Here is a 20,416-nt window from a genome sequence, read left to right on the forward strand (position 1 = left end):
CATTGCAATTACAGTTACAAAGTCAATTATCTAAACTCAATTACAATTTAATTACGATTACGACAGCAACAGCTTTTTTAAAACTCCAATTCCAATTGATTTTTGTACATTATTTGTTTCTCTTGTGTTATAACTATTTTTCTGTGAATTATGTTCCTGTTGTAATTTACTGTGAGGACATTCCAGGCTTGATGCTTTGTTTTATTAGTAATTATTGTTATTTGTCATACTTGTTTTCTTTTGTCATGCTGTATTCTGTCTGTCTTTTAATACCTTTTACATTTGATGACAATTTAACTCCTGCTCATTTACCACGTCTGTTTATTAATGTGCAATGTCCCTTTTAAATAATCAATAAATTATATTTCTAATTACATTATAATTGTAACTCATTATCAACTATGCAGTTACAATTACAATTGACCCCAACCCCGATAACCATGCCTGTGTTACAATACAAATGCTTGTAATGGAAGGCTTCTTTACATATTCTGACCTACTCTGCTGAGTAAGGAAAAAATACCACATCCCAGTAAGTACATTTAAAAGTCTCAAATGTAGTTAAATCCAACCATTTTATAAAAGCATCTGTCCACTTAGTGCTCTGTGTTATAAATTAGAAAGGTATTAGATCCCATTAGCCATGTTAAATAGCTTTTAATGCCTTTCCAATTCCACACAATGGTATGAGGGAAGCAGGCCTTAAAATCATCAGGCAGGTATTGCTGAGCAAAGCCTTTTCTATGCGTACGTGTTACTCCTCTAAAAGCACTCCACCAAGTTTTCCACTTTAACGCCTCGAAGCTTCTTCTTTGGCTTTCATTTATTATTCATCTGCCTCACTTTGAACTGCTGCATGCATAAGTTTCTCAAGTCCGACCTAAAGCAACAACCCTCAAACTCTGCTGAGAAGAAATACACAGATGGCTCTCAGACAGCAGTACACAGCACAACTTTCACAAGTTTGCCATTATGTTGTAAAACACAGTGAGCAAACAAGCAGGTCAGGTAACGGTGCTCCATTAGCACCATCAGCTACGACACTTTGATGTAAACAAGGGAAAATGCTGTTTTCATTGTTGAGAGAGGAGAAAATTAGATTGTAAATAGATCAGCTTTCAAAATTTCATTTGTCATTTGTCAGGTGTTCTTTATCTTTATTACAGAAATTTTTTTCTGTGGAATTTAGAAAGGCTTATCAAAATCAATCATTAGTCTCAAATGGGAATAAAATATGACACATAAAATATTAATATAGCAGGGTTTTCTCTGTGAACTGATGACCTACTGCCACTGGTTTGGAATGTGTTGCGATGAATTTAAATTTATTTTAAGACGCTAATAACAGCAGACAATATTCTGGAGTGTGTTAAACTGAATTTAGTTGAGTACATTTTTGTTTATGTCATTGAAATATTTTTCTACAATACACAATATTTTCCTGTGATTATTAGTGCATTAATCAGGGTTTTTATGGCTGATACTGATTACTGATCAGTGAAGGTAATACCAGCTGAAACTAATACATGACCACATGAAAAATCAAGAATTAGGCTTTTTAAAATTATTAATCATTTTTTTGGTTGGGAATACAATGCTGGACAAAAAGAAAAAAAAAATCACATAATAGGCCTTCACATATTTTTATTCATTTGTTTTTTTTTAAAGTAAAATTAAAGCCATTCTCTGTCAAACAACAGTGGAACAATGTATCTGACACTAATAATAATAATAATCAAATAAATTGGTAAATAGTTAAAATAATAGACAAAAAATTAGTAAATAAAATAATAATGTGTATACGGTACATACTGTATATACAGTACACACACACACACACACACACACACACACACACACACACACACACACACACACACACACACACACGCACGCACGCACGCACGCACGCACGCACGCACGCACGCACACACACACACATTATAAAATAATCAACCCAATCCAGACCAAAAAAGACCCATGTTATGACAGAAGTGTATGTTTTGTTCCACAAATAACTTGGAAGATACAAAAATGTGTGAAGCTTTAAATGAATAAATAAAGCTTCAATGTAGAGGAGTTACGGTAACTGGAGGAATTTTTAGAGCATGAGAATAAATTAAAACTTGCTTTCAAAATGAACTTTGCTCAAAATAAAATCTTTAGAATACTGTAAGTGTGTTAAACCTTGTTTAATCTCATACATTGCCTGATTTTACTTTCAGTCACGTAGATTTTGAATAAATGACTATGACAGAATCAAAATGTTTTGTTTTTTTTGTTTGTTTTTACTTGAAACACTTTTTTGGTAGTCCTGTCTGTGTAGTCCAAATATTTAATGTTTCTTTTAGTATAAATACGTACTTCAGCTCTAAATGGAGATCAGTTGAGCATGTTTAGTGGGCCAGGCCAGCAGCTCTCTGTCCTTCATGCTCTGTGAGTGGAGCATCACACGCTCCAGGGATGAATCTTTGATTTATCACCTTTTCTTGCTAATTCCCATCCAGATGTGCTTTGCCCTTTACGCACATGCTGGCACAAATACTCATGCAGATTCATTATTTGAGGGTAGCGGTCATTTTCACATTTAAGTACAGTCTGAGAATTTATTTTGTTGGAATTTTTATTAAAAAAAACAATTGTACATTTTAAGAAACCTATTTTTATACAAATAAATTAAGTTCCAATTGTGCAAGATATCATCTTTTCCTTTTAAAGTTTATACAAGAGATGTTTACTGTATGCAAGGGAACAATGGCAAGATTTATTACCAACAATAAACATGGGGGTGAAAGTAACTAGTAACTTTTACTTTGAGTACTATTTAATTGAGCTACTTTTTACTTGTACTTGATTATTTTATGTATGACTTACTTGTACTTGAGTACAATTTCTATCAAGTAACAGTACTTATATATATCTCTGCACCTCTGATTATGAGCAAAGAAATATGATGAACAAAATATGTTTTAAACATATCTAAAATACTTTTATTCATCTACTAACACATCTTTCATATAGATCACGTATGGAATGCATGGGAGAAGTATGTGGTTAAAAGCATATTTGCCATTTCTAGTTCTACAGTTTGTCACACATGAATGGGAAATCTCAGCAGTGTTTGTTTTCTGCTGCTACTCCCGATCCGATGCTGTGATTCTGCAGCCCTTTACCTTTTAACTTTTTTAGAAAAAAAACAACAGTCACTCTGAGCACTTTAATTAGTTAAATAAACCAAAGCAGTGTTATCCCCATGAGCTAAGTCAAGACTCGCCTTCAACTTTGTTTGTGCGGAAGGAAATGTGCCCTGTCTGCGCGGAAGGTGGAAACGCTTTCAGGCCTGGGCCTCGTCACCGTAGGGTGGCTGAGGGCAGAAAGAGCTTTGAGATTTTTGGGTTTAAAGGTGTCCCCTGAGTCTGCTATTACTGAGTGACAACTGTTTGAGCCTGAGCTGGGGTCTGGGCCAAGCTCGGCCACATTAGGTTAGGTTCCAGGGCTGTTTATTGTCAGGCGGTGGATGGGTCACAGATGTGCGTGTATGGAGCTGTGGGTCGGAAATGTCATATTTGGTTGGCTGATTCTGTGTTCCGGACGCTTACGCCGACCATCCTTGCCAAACCTTAGCAAAAAACGTCAGAGATTTGTGTCTGGCTCGTACCTTGAAATGTTTGTACGTGCATGTGAATGTATACATTCATTCACTGGCATGTGTATGCCTTTGTATATTCATCTATGCTCATCAGCATAAATGCACATGGTTGTGTGTTTATGTAGGCATTTCTGCTCTCGGAGAAAGTTTGGCCTGAATTACTGACTGCTGTGGAGACCATGGCCGTGTTTTTTCAAAACTATGATTACTTCCTGTCCCGCCCCTCCCGCCTCCCTTCACTCCCCCACCCCTGCATCCATAAAGGCTATGTACAAATTCTTGTATACCCAAGCGCATGGTGTGCACACACATCTGCGTTACCTCTTGGTGTATAGAAAGAAACACCTTGTGTTGCCCTCTCATCATTGTACAGGGTTTCCCCTCCTTCACGTGTCGTTATGGAAACTCCCACTGTCCATCACCCAGCGACAAAACACAGAAACCTTTTTGAGTAGTACAGTGTTTGTGTAGGTCAGCAGAAGACGTTCCCCACACATAAGTCTGGGCAATATGGACCAAAACTCGTATCTTAATATTTTTTTCTCAAAATGGCGATATATGATATAAATCTCAATAAAGTCTTTCCAGAAAGACAATTCTGGGTTAAATTTGCGTATGAAAAATGCCACACAGGCATATTTATAGACAAAAAGCTGCACAACATGTGACACTTTTATCTTTTTTTTCCCTGTAAGGGACAGCATGTGTGAGTGAGTTCTGTAGTGTGGGTTGTTTATGGGACGGTCTGGGTTAGGACGCATTTAGAAATCCATCTAACTGTGATTTTTATGCTGTTCTGAGAAGTAACGAAAGCAGCGACTCCTAAAATACTCCTAGGTAATTTAATACAAAATAAGCAATAAAATATATATATCTCAGAGATATGGAAACATTGTAAAGAAGAACACTGTTTAACTGTACTTTGTGAATATTATCACATTATTGTTTGGTGTGATTGTATAAATATAAACAAGTTTAAAAAAAAAAAAATACATATATCTCAATATTTTCTATATCGGCAAAATAGAAAACTCACAATATATATCCCAGCCCTAGATGGTGACTGTTTTTTGATTTAATATGTATGGTGTATTTAAATGATGAATCTTCTACACTTGAGTAAAAACCCATTCTAGGACACCCCCCCTCCCTCGCCCATTGTCTGTATTGCTCTCATTCTGTTCACATTGTCGAAGTTAGGGAGTCGTTTTGCATAAACCGCAGCGTGTTTCCCACTGAAATCCATCTTGTCAGGTGCCTGACTAAATCAAAGGGCACCCTGGGACATTTGAGCAGAGGGCGTCTCAGCCATTTAAATGTATGGTATATAGAAAACCTTCATCAGACATGGACCAGCGCTCCCCAAAGAGATTGGCCTTGCGAATGGCCCCTCATATAATCACCTGAGCATTGCATTGGCATATAGGGACAGGACACACTGACCTAGACTCTGGCTCTATCCAAAGCACCTCAGACTCATAAATGTCAAATATAAACTTAATGAAGAAAGGTTCAGTGGCTTCCACACATTAGCTTTAGCCAAATGCCCTTTAGTGTTAGCAGTGTAGGAAAGCAGCTCTTTGACCTTGACTGATGCCTTGCTGTCTTATGATGAAGTTGACTGGAACATCTTAAGATTCTTCTAGATCTTCTTATTCTTCAACCTTTTTTGAAAGTTTGTCACATTAGTACTTAACCAGAGTAAGAGCATTATCTTTTTTAATACATATCTAATGGCATGTGTTCAATGGTGTAGCATCCTTTTATTTTATTTAGCATAAATAATAATCAATGTTATTTTCTATACCATGCTGTTTAGGGCCCTATTAAAGATGATATGTTGAGGCTGTTTTTTCCCCAACCTTTGAGTTTCAAAAGAATTATACATAAATATACATTTCTCAGAAACTCCAAATATCAGCTTTAAGAAACCAAGCATTTTTACAAGTGTTTTTAATTAAAATAGAAACCCTTTTTCTTTCCACCAAAAATCGTGGTAAGCCCCTTGTTACTCTGAGCGGGAAGAAACGTCTAAATATGAAAGTAGTATGTTTAAATCCATAGATAACTTTGCACGAAAGCTGCAACTCTCACATATATAAACACTTTAATGAAAGCACGTATTCACAGTGGAATGTAATCTTTATATTTTGCACAAAACGGTTTAAAAAAGGACCAAGAATCTAAATATTGACTTTCACTGGTTTATTTTTCTAGGCTGTAAAGTTAAAGATCCAGTTGGGAAACATGATCTGTTGGTTTCCTTGTTGTGGTTTTGCACTGACATAAATAGTCATAATTTCAAATAAATGTATTTATCATTTTGAGCTTTTAAAACTTAATCCTTTGCCCTGGCCAGGCTGATGAAACCTTTCATTTTGACAGTTGCTCCTGGTCTCTGGTTAGTCTCAGACAATGTCTACAAGTGGACTAATTTCTTCTTTTTCATGGAAATACTAAACACACGCCTTAAACATGAGCTCATGCCTGGGCTGCGGCTAGTCAGGCTTAACCCTCTGAGCTTACACACACAAGCCGTCACTCCCATACAACCCATCACAGTTTCTCTGTCCTTTTTCCTAAACCATCTCAATGTTCTGTCTGATGGTATTAAGTCCATTTCACTGTATTTTATTGTAATTTGGTTTTCCAAAGGGTTGTCATACTTATTTTTATGCTTGAACGTAAACAGACAATTTTATTGCTCTTAAAAGTAGCTTGTGGAGCTCAATTTGTAGTATTTAAAGCTGCTCCCCACAGTAATTCCCTTATTAGATCAAATAATAGTTTATGGATCATAGATCATTGAATCGAACAAAAAGGGAAAAGGGTAGAAATTGCCACTTGAAATTTAGTTGTTATCTCTAACGTAAAAACTCAGTTTGTTGACATTTTCACACATTGCATTGTGGGATGCATAGAAGTGGTTTTTTTTAATTCTTACCATAATTTCTTGTGTTTTTTGTCAGAAAAGGAGGACAGTGATTCACTTCAAACTATTTTTGTTCTAGTTTGTTCCCGGTATTCTCCTTGATATTAAAATAAAGTATTAGCACTTTATTATAATCAAGTGAAAACACTTGAATTTATCTGTCTTCATGACTCCAAATCCCACAATGCATTGCACAAAAATGTTAACAAATGGAGTATTTATGGTGGAGATGAAAAATAATGGCAATTGGCCATTTCAACCATTTACATCTAATAAAAATGTATTCAGAATAGCAGCTTTAAGAAGTTGTTTTTTGTTGCCACTGTGAAACAATACATGACATTCATTTGTTTTTATGGGTTGCTTTTCTTAATCAAGTCCATTATCACTTTACCTTTGCTAAATCACCTTTTTTAATATGGGAAAACAAGTGTTATTAATTTGTGCTGCTTTCAGTTAAAGGAGCATTGAATTAAAAAAAAAAAGCAGCAATAATAACCAAAATGAAATGGTTACTTTGAAGGTGATGTTTAATGTTGAAAACTATCTTTAGCAAAGGTTTTTGTTCCTGCCTCACCCATCTGTGCCCGGCTGTGGGCGTGCTCCACCCTGTGCTGGTTGGTCTGACAGTGAGCTTGGTGATGATGTCCAGAGGCTGCTCAGCCGGCGTCTACTCTGACATTTATGGTCCTATACCTCTTCATTAACACCACCTCACCAAGCCCACAGCCCCGCCTGCCTCAGCCCTTTTCTGACTTTGTGCTGGGGTGGCAGATAAATCCGTATTAGCTTGTTAACATATATGTGTGTGTGTGTGCCGGCCAAACAGTTAAAAAGTATGTTTGTATGCTCAAGGTGTCTGATTAAAGGCCTTTCTTAATGGGTTTATGTGGTTTTCACTCATTGTTTTCTTTCCCTTGTCATGATAAATGAACATTCTGAATACTGAAATGAATTAAACATTGTTAAAACTGATCAGAATAGGTTATTGATTTATGCTAGATGATTTAACTGCTTTTTATTTTTGCACTTTTTATTTTAGGCTGTGGAGTCGCAAATCAGGAGTTTTGGACAAACGCCTTGCCAGTTGCTCATTGAGCCACACACACCCCGAAGCTCAGCCATGCAAGTGGTGAGTGGTACTTGTTTTTAGATACTTATAATGCAACCAGGTCTCTAAATATATCAGGAGCACCAGATATTTTCAGCATAGCCAACCCACAAGAGAAAGAATTGAGACGATACAAATTGTCATAAATGTAGTACATCCAAATCAAGTGAATTATAAAGGAAAAATGCACACTTCTTTGAGAAGAAAGAAGTCAAACATATCAAAATACAAAGTTTTAATCCATTTTATTATTTTGTTTTCTTTTTTCTTTTTTTTTGGCACCGAATGGAAGCATTGGCTGATGCTCTGCCAACTTCAGCTGTCTCCAGTTTGTTCTGGGGACACCTTCTTTCCAGTTTGATTACGTTTAACTGATGAAGCGCTCAGTCATGAATAAATAGGAAGATCCAGGGATTAACTTGGCAAAGAGATTTTGCTAAATTCTTCATTGTTCAGCTGTACCATGAAACGCCTAGGAGAAAACACTTAAACTCACCAGTTATGCATTATTGAACCATTACAAGCCAAACAATCACACACCATTCCATGACCACCACCATGCTTTGCTAACGTGTTTCGCATTTCCTCCTCTTCTTTGTACTTTTATCTTTACTTCCTGCTGTTCCAAATTCAATGGTGCATATGATGTGGTTGCAGGTTTACAGAGGCTGGTTTAGATGTTTATTGAGAAATCTTAATCTTGCCTTTTGGATTTTGAATCTCCACATTTGTTTACACCTTGTTGTGAAACCAACATATTTACTCTGGAGAAGTCATTTTGTCTATGTTGACTTCGACAAAGCTACACCTACATCCTAAAAAATGCTTTTGATCTTTCCAAGTGATTGCTGGGTTTTAGTCGTTGACCAGCGCTGACCCAAACAAGACCTCACGAAGACGGCAACATTTAAAAGATGCTAAGCCAACCACGCAAATAGGTTTCAGACACGGCTTCCGACCTCCTAAACTCCCCAAACAACAGAAACACGAAATAACAACGGAACTATGAGTAGTCTCCAAATTAACGTGGGAACGCCACCGCTTTTTTCGCTTTGGGGAGACGATTTATGTGTTTAGAGCTTTAAAGAGCAACTTTTGGCTGAAATGAAATATAATTGGTATGATGGATTCTTGTCCAACTCTTGACATTTTAGTGTCAGTATTTAAACTTGGCATATTTTATTGCAAAAATGTAAAAGTGACTGCGCTCTAAGGTTTGAAACCTAGCTATTACAATACATTTTTTCTTTTAGATGAGAATGATACTTTGTGACTTTTGGTGGCTTCTTGTGTCATTATTAGACCTGCTTCTGCTTTAAAACTAGCATGCATTGACTCTGCAATCTGTGGCAAGGTTGGATTGATATAATTGTGAATAGAGAGGTATAGTGAATATTGACTAAGTAGCTAGTTAGCATAGCATAGATTGTTGTTTGGAGATTTTATAGTAGAAACTGGGCGTGTCTTAACTGCTTCAGGAGCTCCGCCCATAACCAAGGCATTTTTTAAATAGTAACTGAACCCCTGCTTTCTGCTGACCTGCCACTAGGAGAGAAATTCAAAAGATGCCTTGATTATGGCCGTGACTGATGTAGCAGTAAGACACGCCCATTCTGTCCGCCCACATCGCTGTTCGAAGAGACAGACGGTAATACACACAATGATGTGTCTGTTCACACACACACACATATAGCGAGTTCATAAGCTAAAATGTGTCACTACAACTACAGGCACACACAATCACAACGTGAAGCTCACACACAGCCTTACAGACACCACTCAGGGGCAAACAACCCTGCTCTCACGCACATAGCGATAAGACGGACACACACGTCTGTGTACACGCAAGACAGACGGGAATACACTCATAGCATGATGTGTCTATACATACACACATAGCTTGATGAACCCTCTGATTAGACCCAGAATCTGCTCTTTATAGAAGCACAGAGTCAAAAACACACGGAACACAGTGGACGTCCTCATTGGCTGTCAATCAGTGCTCACCGAGCGCTGTGATTGGAGGAAACCCCCCTCCCTCCTCTCAGCTTTTATAGGAGGGGCGGGGTCAACAGTGAAAGTTGATGACGGGAATCTTAAAGATTCCATTTCAGCCAATAGCAAAATTCATTTGTAATAGCCGCTGTTCAACCCTTAGAGGGCAGTAACTGTGACATTTTACAACTAAATACGTAGAATTTAAACACTGTTACTAAAATGTGAAGAGTGGGACTAGGATTAATAAACAGCACTACTTAATACCCAAATGCATATGTATTCAGCAGAAAAAAGTGGGTTGACATGACATGTCAGCCAAAACCCTGAGGTTCAGTTATTCTTTAAATGAATGTTTGAAATGGTTGGATTTGACCACCTGTATTTGTTTTTTGCCTCCTTTTATCTCTAGCTCTAATTCAGAATTCAAATACAAGCACCACAACGATACAATACAAGATTACAATTTAATTTATACATGATATGGATGTGAATATGATCAAAGGCTAAAGCATATATTTTTTGATTCATTTCAAACCCATCATTGTGAAGCACGGAGTAAAAATGGTGGGAAACTTTTCAATGTTTAAATGTTAATGTGACATGCTAATAATGCACAAACTGTCATAATCACCATTTTAATCCGGTATTTCCAAGATAAACTGACCTCCTCTAACAACATTAACTTGAACAATAGATTATCTGACTTTCTCAAACATTGGCGCAATAGTTTCTTTTTCCCACTAATCCTTCCTCTACTTCTATCACCATCCACCACTGTGGGAAAACCAAGTCTGGTTTTGAAAGCGTCCCCTCTCTCATCATTAGCGAGGTGTGCCTGAAAAGCCGAGAGCATAAGCATTTCTGTCCGTGTGCATTTAGAGGGAACTTTTCTTGGGAACAGCGTGGCTTCATGCTGAAGCCTGGGGTCTGAGCCAGGTTTACCACCTGAGCTGGAAACACACGGGAGATCTGCAGAGAGCGGAGCCGTGAGCATTTCTGATGTGACAGCCCTTTATAGGCCAAAAGGGGCAGCCAGTGTGCCTGCTTGTGATGGACCACAGCCCCATGAGTCCCTATTAGTGCGGTGTCCCTGTGGCGCTGACAGCTGGCTGTGAACCACCACCCACACTCACACGCACAACCTCCGACCGATGGCTTTGAGCCTGCTGTTACACTTAGATCCAATGAAATGTGCTCATTTTTTTTTTTTTTTTTTTTATCTAACTAACTAAAGACTTTACATCAGAGGTGTTTCTCTGCAGCTCCATGTTCCTACTTTATTCTATTTTGTCATCTGGCTCTCCACTTTTTCTACATCAGCTTGCATGCGAGCGTTGTCAGCATGTCGGCATTTGCTCATCCTGGTGGTAATGATAGTGTCAGTGCTTGTGGTTAGCTGTCAGACACACCGGATTCACTCAGGTCTGTTCTCCATGTTAAACACTGATGTTTTCCCTCTTCACACGCAAGGAGGAAAGAATTGTCTGTTAGAGCTGCTTGGTACAAAGACTCCTTAAATGGCTTCAGAATCTGTCCAAGAGATGGTTAGGATATCTGCTGTTCTATTTGGTACACAGCTGCAGCTATTGAATATTTTTCTAATCGAGAATTCTATGAATTATTCCATTGATTAATCAGATAAAATATACTTTTCTCTGAATAAAGCCTAATTTTAGATAAACAGGAAATAGGAGCTATCACCTAATAATACCAAACAATTAGTTCCTTTTTAAAGAAAAATTACATTTATTTATTACATATGTATTGTGCAAAGCAGAAAAAGGAAAAACATGCCTATTTTTAGGGGGAAAACCGCCGCTACATGTGATTTCAATCTAAGATGACAAATGTAGAAAACGAGAAAAAAGAAGTGGAAAAAAATAATAATAATGAATGAAAAAAAACCAACGCTTTAAGGCAGAGACAATTCCTCAATCTTTATAAAATCAAGGTATCATGAAGCTCTTGAGGAGTAAATACATGGTGAAGATTATATGATTAAAAATGGCGGTGGGATTAAATAAGTCTTTTCTCTTCACACTCCTTTTCTGAGCAAAAATATTATTGCAGTTATAAGTGTACATGGTTCGTATATATTATTTTAAACATATCTGATTGTTTTTCTCTCATGGAGTTTCCTTGTACACAAATGTTTTTTTTGTTCCTTTTGATTTTTGTTTTCTTGTCCCTTCTCGAAAAAAAAAAAACCAAATATATGAAATGAAATAATTTGGTAATACATAAGATCACAAGATCCATGATTGGAATATTTTTTATTCATATTTTTTTATTCCTATTGTTTTACCAATCTCCAAATTAAATGCCTCAAAAATGTATCCAGTTATACCCATTTCTCATTGCCAAAAGCTCTGAGCCTATCCATAATTTGTGCTATTATTGATGCATGTTGGGTTCTTAACGTTTCTTGGTGTCTGGGACTGGCGACTTAAATTTGAGCAACCATTTAAAAACATTTGTCAGTAAATAAGCAACTTGATGTAATATTTTAGGCTGACAACAAGGTTCAGTTCATCTTCCTACTTTATCTGCTGTCTTTTAGTGTAACCCCACTCCTCTGTGCTGTACTGCTGTGATGCTGCCCGTTGCTTCTTATCACTATCCTTGCTTAAGATTCCTAACTTTCTCTGTGTATCTGTTTCTCCCTCTCCTTCCTGGCACTGTTTCCTTCATCTGTTTATTTGGTTCTGTGTGCTGCTCCATATCGTGCTGTTTTTTCCTTCTCATCTCCTTTTCCATCCCCGGGAACCCTGAATAGTATCTTCTCCTGCAGACTCCAATGATGTTCACGGAGCAGATGCAGCAGGACGTCATCATGGTGCTGAAGTTCCCGTCCAACTCGCCCGTGACACACATCGCGGCCAACACGCAGCCAGGTCTGACGTCGCCCGCCATCATCACCGTCACCGCCAACCGCCTCTTCTCTGTCAACAAGTGGCACGGCCTCACAGGTGAGATACTCTTGTTGATTTGCACACACGTGTTTTTTCTATTCATGTTCGTCCTTGTTGAAAACTCTTGGGCTGCCTTCGTATTCATGCGTCTGATTTTTTTCATCTCATCTTCGCAAGATGGACATCGATTTAGGAGGGAGTCGACTCTGTCAACTGAATATCTTTATTAAAGATGACACATGTTGCAACAAGCATTAGGTCTCACGTCCACCTTCATACATCAGCCACTTTCTAACCAATGTTCATCCTGCCTTTGAACAAACATTGAATCTGATGTCTCTTAGTTCATGAGCATAAAAATGGGTTTCAGTGATGTGTAACCCTGTTTGTTAGATTAGTCAGTCAGTAAGTGGAAAAAAACACTGTTCACAACTCATTATTGTTTAGAAGTTGCTTGTTTATTCAACATATTTATTGGATAGTTTTTACCATTTCAGTGCATAAAGATGCATCAAGACAAGTTAATTCATGCAGACGTCATTGAAAAAATTCTAATAACAATAATGAAAACTAGTGAAAAATATTAGACCACAGAGACTACAGATGGCACTGTGTTTTACATATTGTTTATTTGCATATCGTTAGGTCCATTAATCTACAATGTCCCTCTCAAATAAATGAAATAATAAATACATAAAAATCTACTTGGAGTTGGAAAAGATGAATTTGTCCAAAGGAATATACAATAGTTTGTTTCTCTTGTATTTTTTTGCGTGAAGAGTAAGCTTTTTCAAATGATCAGCGTGAGTTTAGTTTACTATAAATGTGATATTCAGTAGTCTGATTGTATCACCGTGTGTGTGATGCATTTTGTTTTTTGTCAACAACATTTTTTTTAAATCTAAAACTACATTAAATGAAATACAAAGGTAGGATGACAAAAAAACAGTTAATCTCTTAAAAAACCAATGACAAAACCAAACTAGACAAAAGCAAATATAATCAAAACTCAATTTTACAATCATTTGTTAAATTTGAGGTAGGGTAGTTTGTGTGAAAGGTTAGGACATTAAGCCAATCCAAAATAATGTCTGAGTGGGTTGTTTGATACAAGGCTTAGAGAATTTCCCCAAAAAAATAACATTTAAATAAAACCAGGCATAACATTTTATTTATTTATTTTATTTCTCATATCATTTTAGAGAAATGTGACTTTTCTCATATGTGATTTTGTTAATTACATTGTGAATTTCCCTTATAGCTTTGTTGGGTTAGTATCCTAGAGTGTATTGTGGTTGACATTGTGACATATCTAATGTCTACTTTCAAGAAGATGTCTTCAACCTCTTGGGTCACACTGAGACTTCATGGTTATAGTTTTCATTGTAATATAATGAAGTCAAAGCCATCCTCTTTTTCACAAGGCCATCCAATTACAAAGTTAATCCAATCTATCTTCTTCTCTGTCAGGTCATCCCAGCTCCACGGTGACGGACCAGCAGTACCAGCTTCCTGTGGAGATAGACCCCCTGATAGGTGGGTTGTCATTTTACGACTGTTGGGGAATCTGCACGTGTGGGCTCTTCACATAGTGTGTGTGTGATTATATTTGCATGAAATGAGTTCTCTGTGTGGATTTGTGTATGAATCTGGTGGCGTCCCAGTGACGCATGGCGGTCTGTGGAGCCGTGTCCCTGGACAGTAGATTAGAGTTGTTTCTCAGTTCACTCGTCATAATATAGGCCCTGCTCTCACACACAACCATTTGCATGCAAATTGGAATGCAATGAGCTGTGGCCTACGCCGGCATTTCATCATCAACCCCCCCTTCTCTCACCCTCCGCACCGTCCCCTCTACTCCCTCCCTCTCTGCATCCTCTTTGGTTTAATTTGAGCTGAGGGAAAGGACGCGTGTCAATGGAAATGAATATGAATGTGGTAATAATGTGTGATTGAGAATGCACGGCGGATGGCTGTCAGGACAATATGGGTGCCTCTCATCCTTCACGACTTGTTGATGAGCAGGAGAGGAGCAGTGGGCTGCAGTGATGTATGGATACGCAGTCGGAGCAAGGAGAGCTCACACACTTTCCTGCAGCCTCCTGCTATCTCACTCTGACTATCACAGACACGTTCAGGCTCAACACGCTGTTTTCCAGCTTCTTTCCCTCCAAGCACTCCACGACTGAAAATAACCAGGCTTGATTTCAGATATTTCTTCTTATCTGCACACGTACTGCTATATGGTCCCCTTCTTCACTGCATCCCTGTTGGTAGACTTGGAAAAAAAATGCACCCCTGCATTGCAGCTTATCATTCAGTGCATGTTTTTTAAGAACTGATTTGAGGTGGTTGTTATCAAGTGCTCTAGTTTCTGTTATTTACACAGATCATTCCAACACATGAGCAGAAAGAAGAGACTGAATACTGTATGTTTGTGTTAAACCAGTGTTTTTCAACAGTAGGGTTGCCTGGAATTAAAATTGTAAAAAAAAAAAATAATAATAATTTTTAACAATAGATATCAAATAACCTTGTCCTATACTTAAACTTTCTCAAATATAAATGTAGTTCAAGTAAAATGCAGTATAAAAATATCTGAGACGACACACTTGTCACTGTGCACTAATCCTGGCTACTCTGTATTTGTAAAACACACACTTATAACACATTTGTGATATCAAAATGGGGTCACGACCCGAACAAGGTTGGGAAATTACCATGTATTTGTGTGTTTTTTTTATTTTTATATCTACAGTGGTTGCATTAGAAATGACTATTTGGAGTAATATTAAGGTGTTGAGCAATTTACGGAAGACGTTTATTCTGCAATAGGCAGATTCTTTTTTAAAAAGCATGACTTTTGATTTATTTCATTTTCCTTCTTTCCTTCATTCCCTACCATTTAAAAACAATGCGTGCCATATCTATGTTATTACTAATATAATAAAGAGGGATAAAGAGCGAGCACGTTCAACTTTGAGACACCCATGTTCATTTGTATTGCACTCGAGGCTTAAAATAGTTTTACATTCTGTAGTGATTTAAGCTTTTAACTTTTCTCTCCGTTGCCCTCCAGCCAGTAATGTTGGCATCCATCGACGTCAGATCTCAGACCTGCTGGATCAGAGCATTCAGATCAGTTCGCAGTATTTCATCATCACGGCAGACAACCGCTTCATCCTCCTGTGTGGCTTCTGGGACAAGAGCTTCCGTGTCTACTCCACTGACACAGGTACTGGTTTTCTCACTGTCACCGTGTTGGTTAGGTTGAATAATAACCAGGAGGAGTTATGAACCTGTTTTATTACTGTCAAACTATTTAAAAACAGTTTTTTGGTCAATATGGAATATAACATAGTGGGCTTTGTTTACAACAAATGCAAACTGTAGTTCAAATCTTGTGCTAACTTCCTTTTCTATACATATTAGGGAATGTTGTTGGTATATTAAAGGACTTTACTGCCTGGTATTTTTATAGCAGCAACAAAGTGGTCTGTTAAACTGATCAGGTGCCTATAGCCACGTATACCTGATGCTTTGGTTTGCACGACCACACAAAAAATATCATGAGGTCAGGGGTCCTGAATGAAACTGTCTGAGGCTTCATTTTCCTCTCAGCCTCATTCAAAGCCCTGCACTCCTCCATCCTCCTCCTCCTCCTCCTCCTCCATCCAACTGAGTCTAATTCAATTTCTAGTGGCTGTGTCCTCCGTGTTTTCAATAGATGAGGGAGGGAAGGAGCTCAGAGATAGCTCTATTGTGCGAGTGCCACAGAGGTGGGCGACTAGAACGTGAATGCGGTTTACACACACACACATACACTCAAACACAGACACACCTTCAACAGCTGCCTCTGAGGCAGCCTAGTCCCCGGGTTCAGGAACTCATGGATTTGATCAATTACAAGACTTGATTGGTACACGCACACAAAGCGGAATCCCTCGTTCTCTGCATATTATTAGAGGGCGTGTGTGTGTGATGGAAAGAGTGTGTGTGTGTTTTACACTCATGCACATGGCGAGAGTCTATGGAAAAACAAGTCAAACATCTCTGTTGTGTCTCTTTCTGTGATTTTTCTATTCACGACCCGCCCACTTTTATAATAATCCTCGCCTTTTACAAGCAATACAACTTAATTATCCTGTCATTTTTTTTTTTCTTGACAGAAATGCCGTGTGCAGCAGTCTATCCACTGTTTGACTGCAGAGGTCACAGTATGTCGAGTGTAATGACTTTTAGATGGATAGACAGTGGAGCTGTGGTCTGAAAATCTGACAGTAATTAGCGTCTTTACATATACACAGTACACACGTCACACTGCACTAACACACACGGGTGAGGAAAATATTTCTGTGCAATTCTGCGATGACGAGTAGGTCGAAAGAATTCAGCAGCTGACGGTGATTGAATATTCTGTTTGTGTTATCGAAGGGATAAAATGTGTTGAAAAAGACATCATTTCTCTTTTGATGAATTTTCGTGACATGCTTGTGTATTTGTAGGCAAACTGACTCAGATCGTGTTCGGGCATCGTGACGTGGTGACGTGCATGGCTCGCTCTGAGTCCTACATCGGAGGAGACTGCTACATCCTGTCTGGCTCCAGGGATGCCACCCTGCTGCTGTGGTACTGGAACGGAAAGAACAGCAGCATCGGAGAAAGCCCAGGCAGTGAGTGCAGTCAGTGTACACACACACACACACACACACGGATATTCTCTGAGTGCTCCCTCTACCAGACAGTTGTGACTGTGTGATTTACAGCCTCCCTGTGTAAAGTAACAACTAGTTTCATCTGACCAAGCCCGGCCCCTCGCACACAGATTGGATTTCATTGCACTGTCACACCATGAACAGCTTTTGTTAATGTGTTGGAGAATGTGTGCGTGCGTGTGTGTGTGAGAATCTGTCTTTAATGTGAGTGAAAGTGAGGGCCACTTAGAGACGTTAAACGTCACGTTGGGGGTCGTCGGCCAGCACATGAAAGTTCACCACCATCTGAGGGCCACAGGGTCATACCAGTCGATAAAAGTGAAAAATGTCATGGGCCTCTCCTACGTTACCATAACATATGGCATTAGCCATGATCAAAGCATCATGCTCATATAGCTCAGTCCTTTAGCCTCCTTGGCGCTAATTTGGTCAGCTTAGAATGGCCTACATGTTGGCAAGTGATCTATGGCCATGGGATGAAATTTATGACAAATTATGATTTGGTTAACAAGCCACACTGGTTTTTGATGGAGAACAGAACATTTAGGATCCTCTAGCTGCTCTTACACAGTCACATGGGAAAGTTTCACAATAAGATTTTTATTTTAGCGGGTTTTTGATCTATTTACAAATGCCTAAAGAAAAACATACTTGTTTTATTTCTAAGGTTATATAGATTCCAACACTTAACAAAGCACGCACGCACACGGAATTATAATGCAATTCACCAGCATTTATCATATTAACATGTAGCCTACATCAATGGTTCCCAAACAGGGGTACAGGAGCACATTACAGGGGGGATTTAACAATTAATGTAAAAATAATTAAGAGATGTTCCTTTTTAGGCTATTTTTTGGACTAATTCACCAGTATTGCTTGATAAAATACTATTTTTTTTGTAATATATTGAAACAGTGCTGTAGAAGCCATTCTTACACACTTCTGACAATAGGAGACAATAATTAGCTACATTTAACAAACAAGACCGTGTTTACTTAATATAAAAATGTATTCCACTTTAAATTCCAAAGTTGTAAATTAAGCCTTAGGGAACCAATGTTTGAGACACTGTTATGGGTTTAGGAGAGCCCGCTGTTACACAAACGAAAAAGCATATGAAATTATGGAGAGGGTATTTATGATATGAAGAGGGGGTACAATATGATTTGACCAAAATGTAAAAGGGTTATACGGGACATAAAACATTGGGAACCGCTGGGCTACATGTTTCCTGCTGTTGTTTGTGATTGTGTGTGTGTCGGGTTAACCTCAGACGTCTGAGTGCAGTAACCTCGCCAAAGCTAGAGCAGCAGACAAAGCAGACGTCACCCCAACCCCTCACCACCACAATGTGATGCTCCATTGCTCCAGACCACAGGAGGCTCTGCTACACACACACACACACACACACATTTTCTTTATTTTCTTTATAAACACTGATAAAACAACTTCCCCCTGTGACACTAATTGTCAGTCTCATGCATGCATCATGTTTCCTTACACACACGCACACAGCTCAGTTGTATAGGAGGAGCTGTTTGGAACATGGAAGAAATGACCTGAGTTTGGTTGATGAAGATTTCACAGGCGCTACTGCCATCTGCTGCTCACATACAGGAACCACAGAGCCTGGGTTTTTAATACGAATGTGTTTGTTGAACTTGAAAATACCTAATCAGCTTTTTCTACCCTCACTAACATCACTGAACACACACACATACAGTTTTATTTATTTTTTTTTATTATAGTTCTTAGTGTTTTCTGAAAAATAACAACACAATTAATTTCCCTCTTAAGGTTCTTTGATAATTAACTTTTTTCTTTTTTTTGTGTGTGTTTTTGTTTTGATTTTGTTCACTTTTTGCTCATTTTGTGTGTTTTGTTTGTTTTTCTGTTGTCGGTAAGCATATCTTCCAGCTATTTATTTGTAGTCATCTTTTCATGTTTGTTTACATTTGTTTATGGAGTAATTTTGTGTATTTGTGTGTATTTGTGTTTTTGGTTTGTTTATTTTTTGCATGTTTTGGTTCATTTGTGTGTTTTTAAAGTCATTTTACATGTTTTGGTTGTTTTTTTTTTATTGACTTTTAGCATATCTTCCTGTTATTTATTCATAGTGGTCTTGTGTGTTCATGAAGTAATTTTATGTATTTTTGTTTGGCTTTTGTTTATCATCAGTAAGTTTTGTGTATTTACTGTATTTTTTTTTTGCAGTCAATGTGTGTGTTTACTAAGAGTTAGTCTTTCTTTTTACATACAAACAGACTTTGCATCTATCTGGCCTTGTTTCTGGTCACATGTTTTGTCAAAAACAATCTAATACAATACTAAAGTCACAATTTATTTCCCCTCATACAATGCTGTCTATGCTATTAAATACAAATGCAGTCAAACGCACCAAAAACAGCACATTTTTATTGTGTTGACGAAGCAACACAAACTATTCTAAGCTGCACATTGTCTCCACTTGCAGATGTTCCTTTTAACTAAATAATGTCATTCTTTGTCAGCAGTGTACACAAACAGAGGGTCAAATCACACTAGTTTAAACTGATTTATTCATGCCTTCATTTGTCACTTCCAATTTTTTGTGTTTTTTTTTCTTCCATTTTCATACATTATACAATAAAAAAACAGTGTGATTGTCTTTGAGCGCTGTAATAAATACCATATGCAGTAACATTTAACTCTTCCTAATATGTGGCATATAGTGATCACATATGAATGTGAAACTAAACAACACACACACACACACACACACACACACAGATAGTCGATACCCTCCACATCGTCCCATTTAAGTCATATTCAAGTATGAGATTGTAATCAGACGAGCTCCTAATTGAAACCAAACAGCGCGCAGGAGTTTGAAACGTTAGCTGATCCGTCCCTTTATCGGCTTTATCGATCTTGACTGAGCAAAATCCAGCATCATGCCTGAGCGGCCTTATGTCATATGTTTGCTTTTAGTCATGTGGAGGCTCCCTGATGCTAAACTCCAAAGAGAAACGGGATTGTTTTGACTGCTGGGCTCGTCTAACTCAGCTTTTCAGTTTTGAAAAGTCAGATGAAAAGCAAGCGTTTTGTGAAATTGTG

The 20,416-nt window shown here is 38.0% G+C and overlaps 1 protein-coding gene across 8 annotated transcripts in view; it reads left to right on the forward strand.

Annotated features, from left to right (window-relative positions):
* The window catches only part of lrba (LPS-responsive vesicle trafficking, beach and anchor containing), a 222,265-nt gene that overhangs the window by 190,408 nt on the left and 11,441 nt on the right, over window positions 1-20,416 (forward strand). For all 8 annotated transcript variants that reach the window (XM_028469572.1, XM_028445918.1, XM_028446752.1 and 5 more), the window contains 5 exons: window positions 7,624-7,713; window positions 12,482-12,659; window positions 14,073-14,138; window positions 15,682-15,837; window positions 17,108-17,275. In XM_028469572.1, the coding sequence (XP_028325373.1) occupies window positions 7,624-7,713; window positions 12,482-12,659; window positions 14,073-14,138; window positions 15,682-15,837; window positions 17,108-17,275 (658 nt within the window). The remainder of the gene's footprint in view (window positions 1-7,623; window positions 7,714-12,481; window positions 12,660-14,072; window positions 14,139-15,681; window positions 15,838-17,107; window positions 17,276-20,416) is intronic.

The sequence above is a fragment of the Gouania willdenowi genome, chromosome 1 (assembly GCF_900634775.1).
Source record: "Gouania willdenowi chromosome 1, fGouWil2.1, whole genome shotgun sequence".
Lineage (NCBI taxonomy): Eukaryota > Metazoa > Chordata > Actinopteri > Blenniiformes > Gobiesocidae > Gouania > Gouania willdenowi.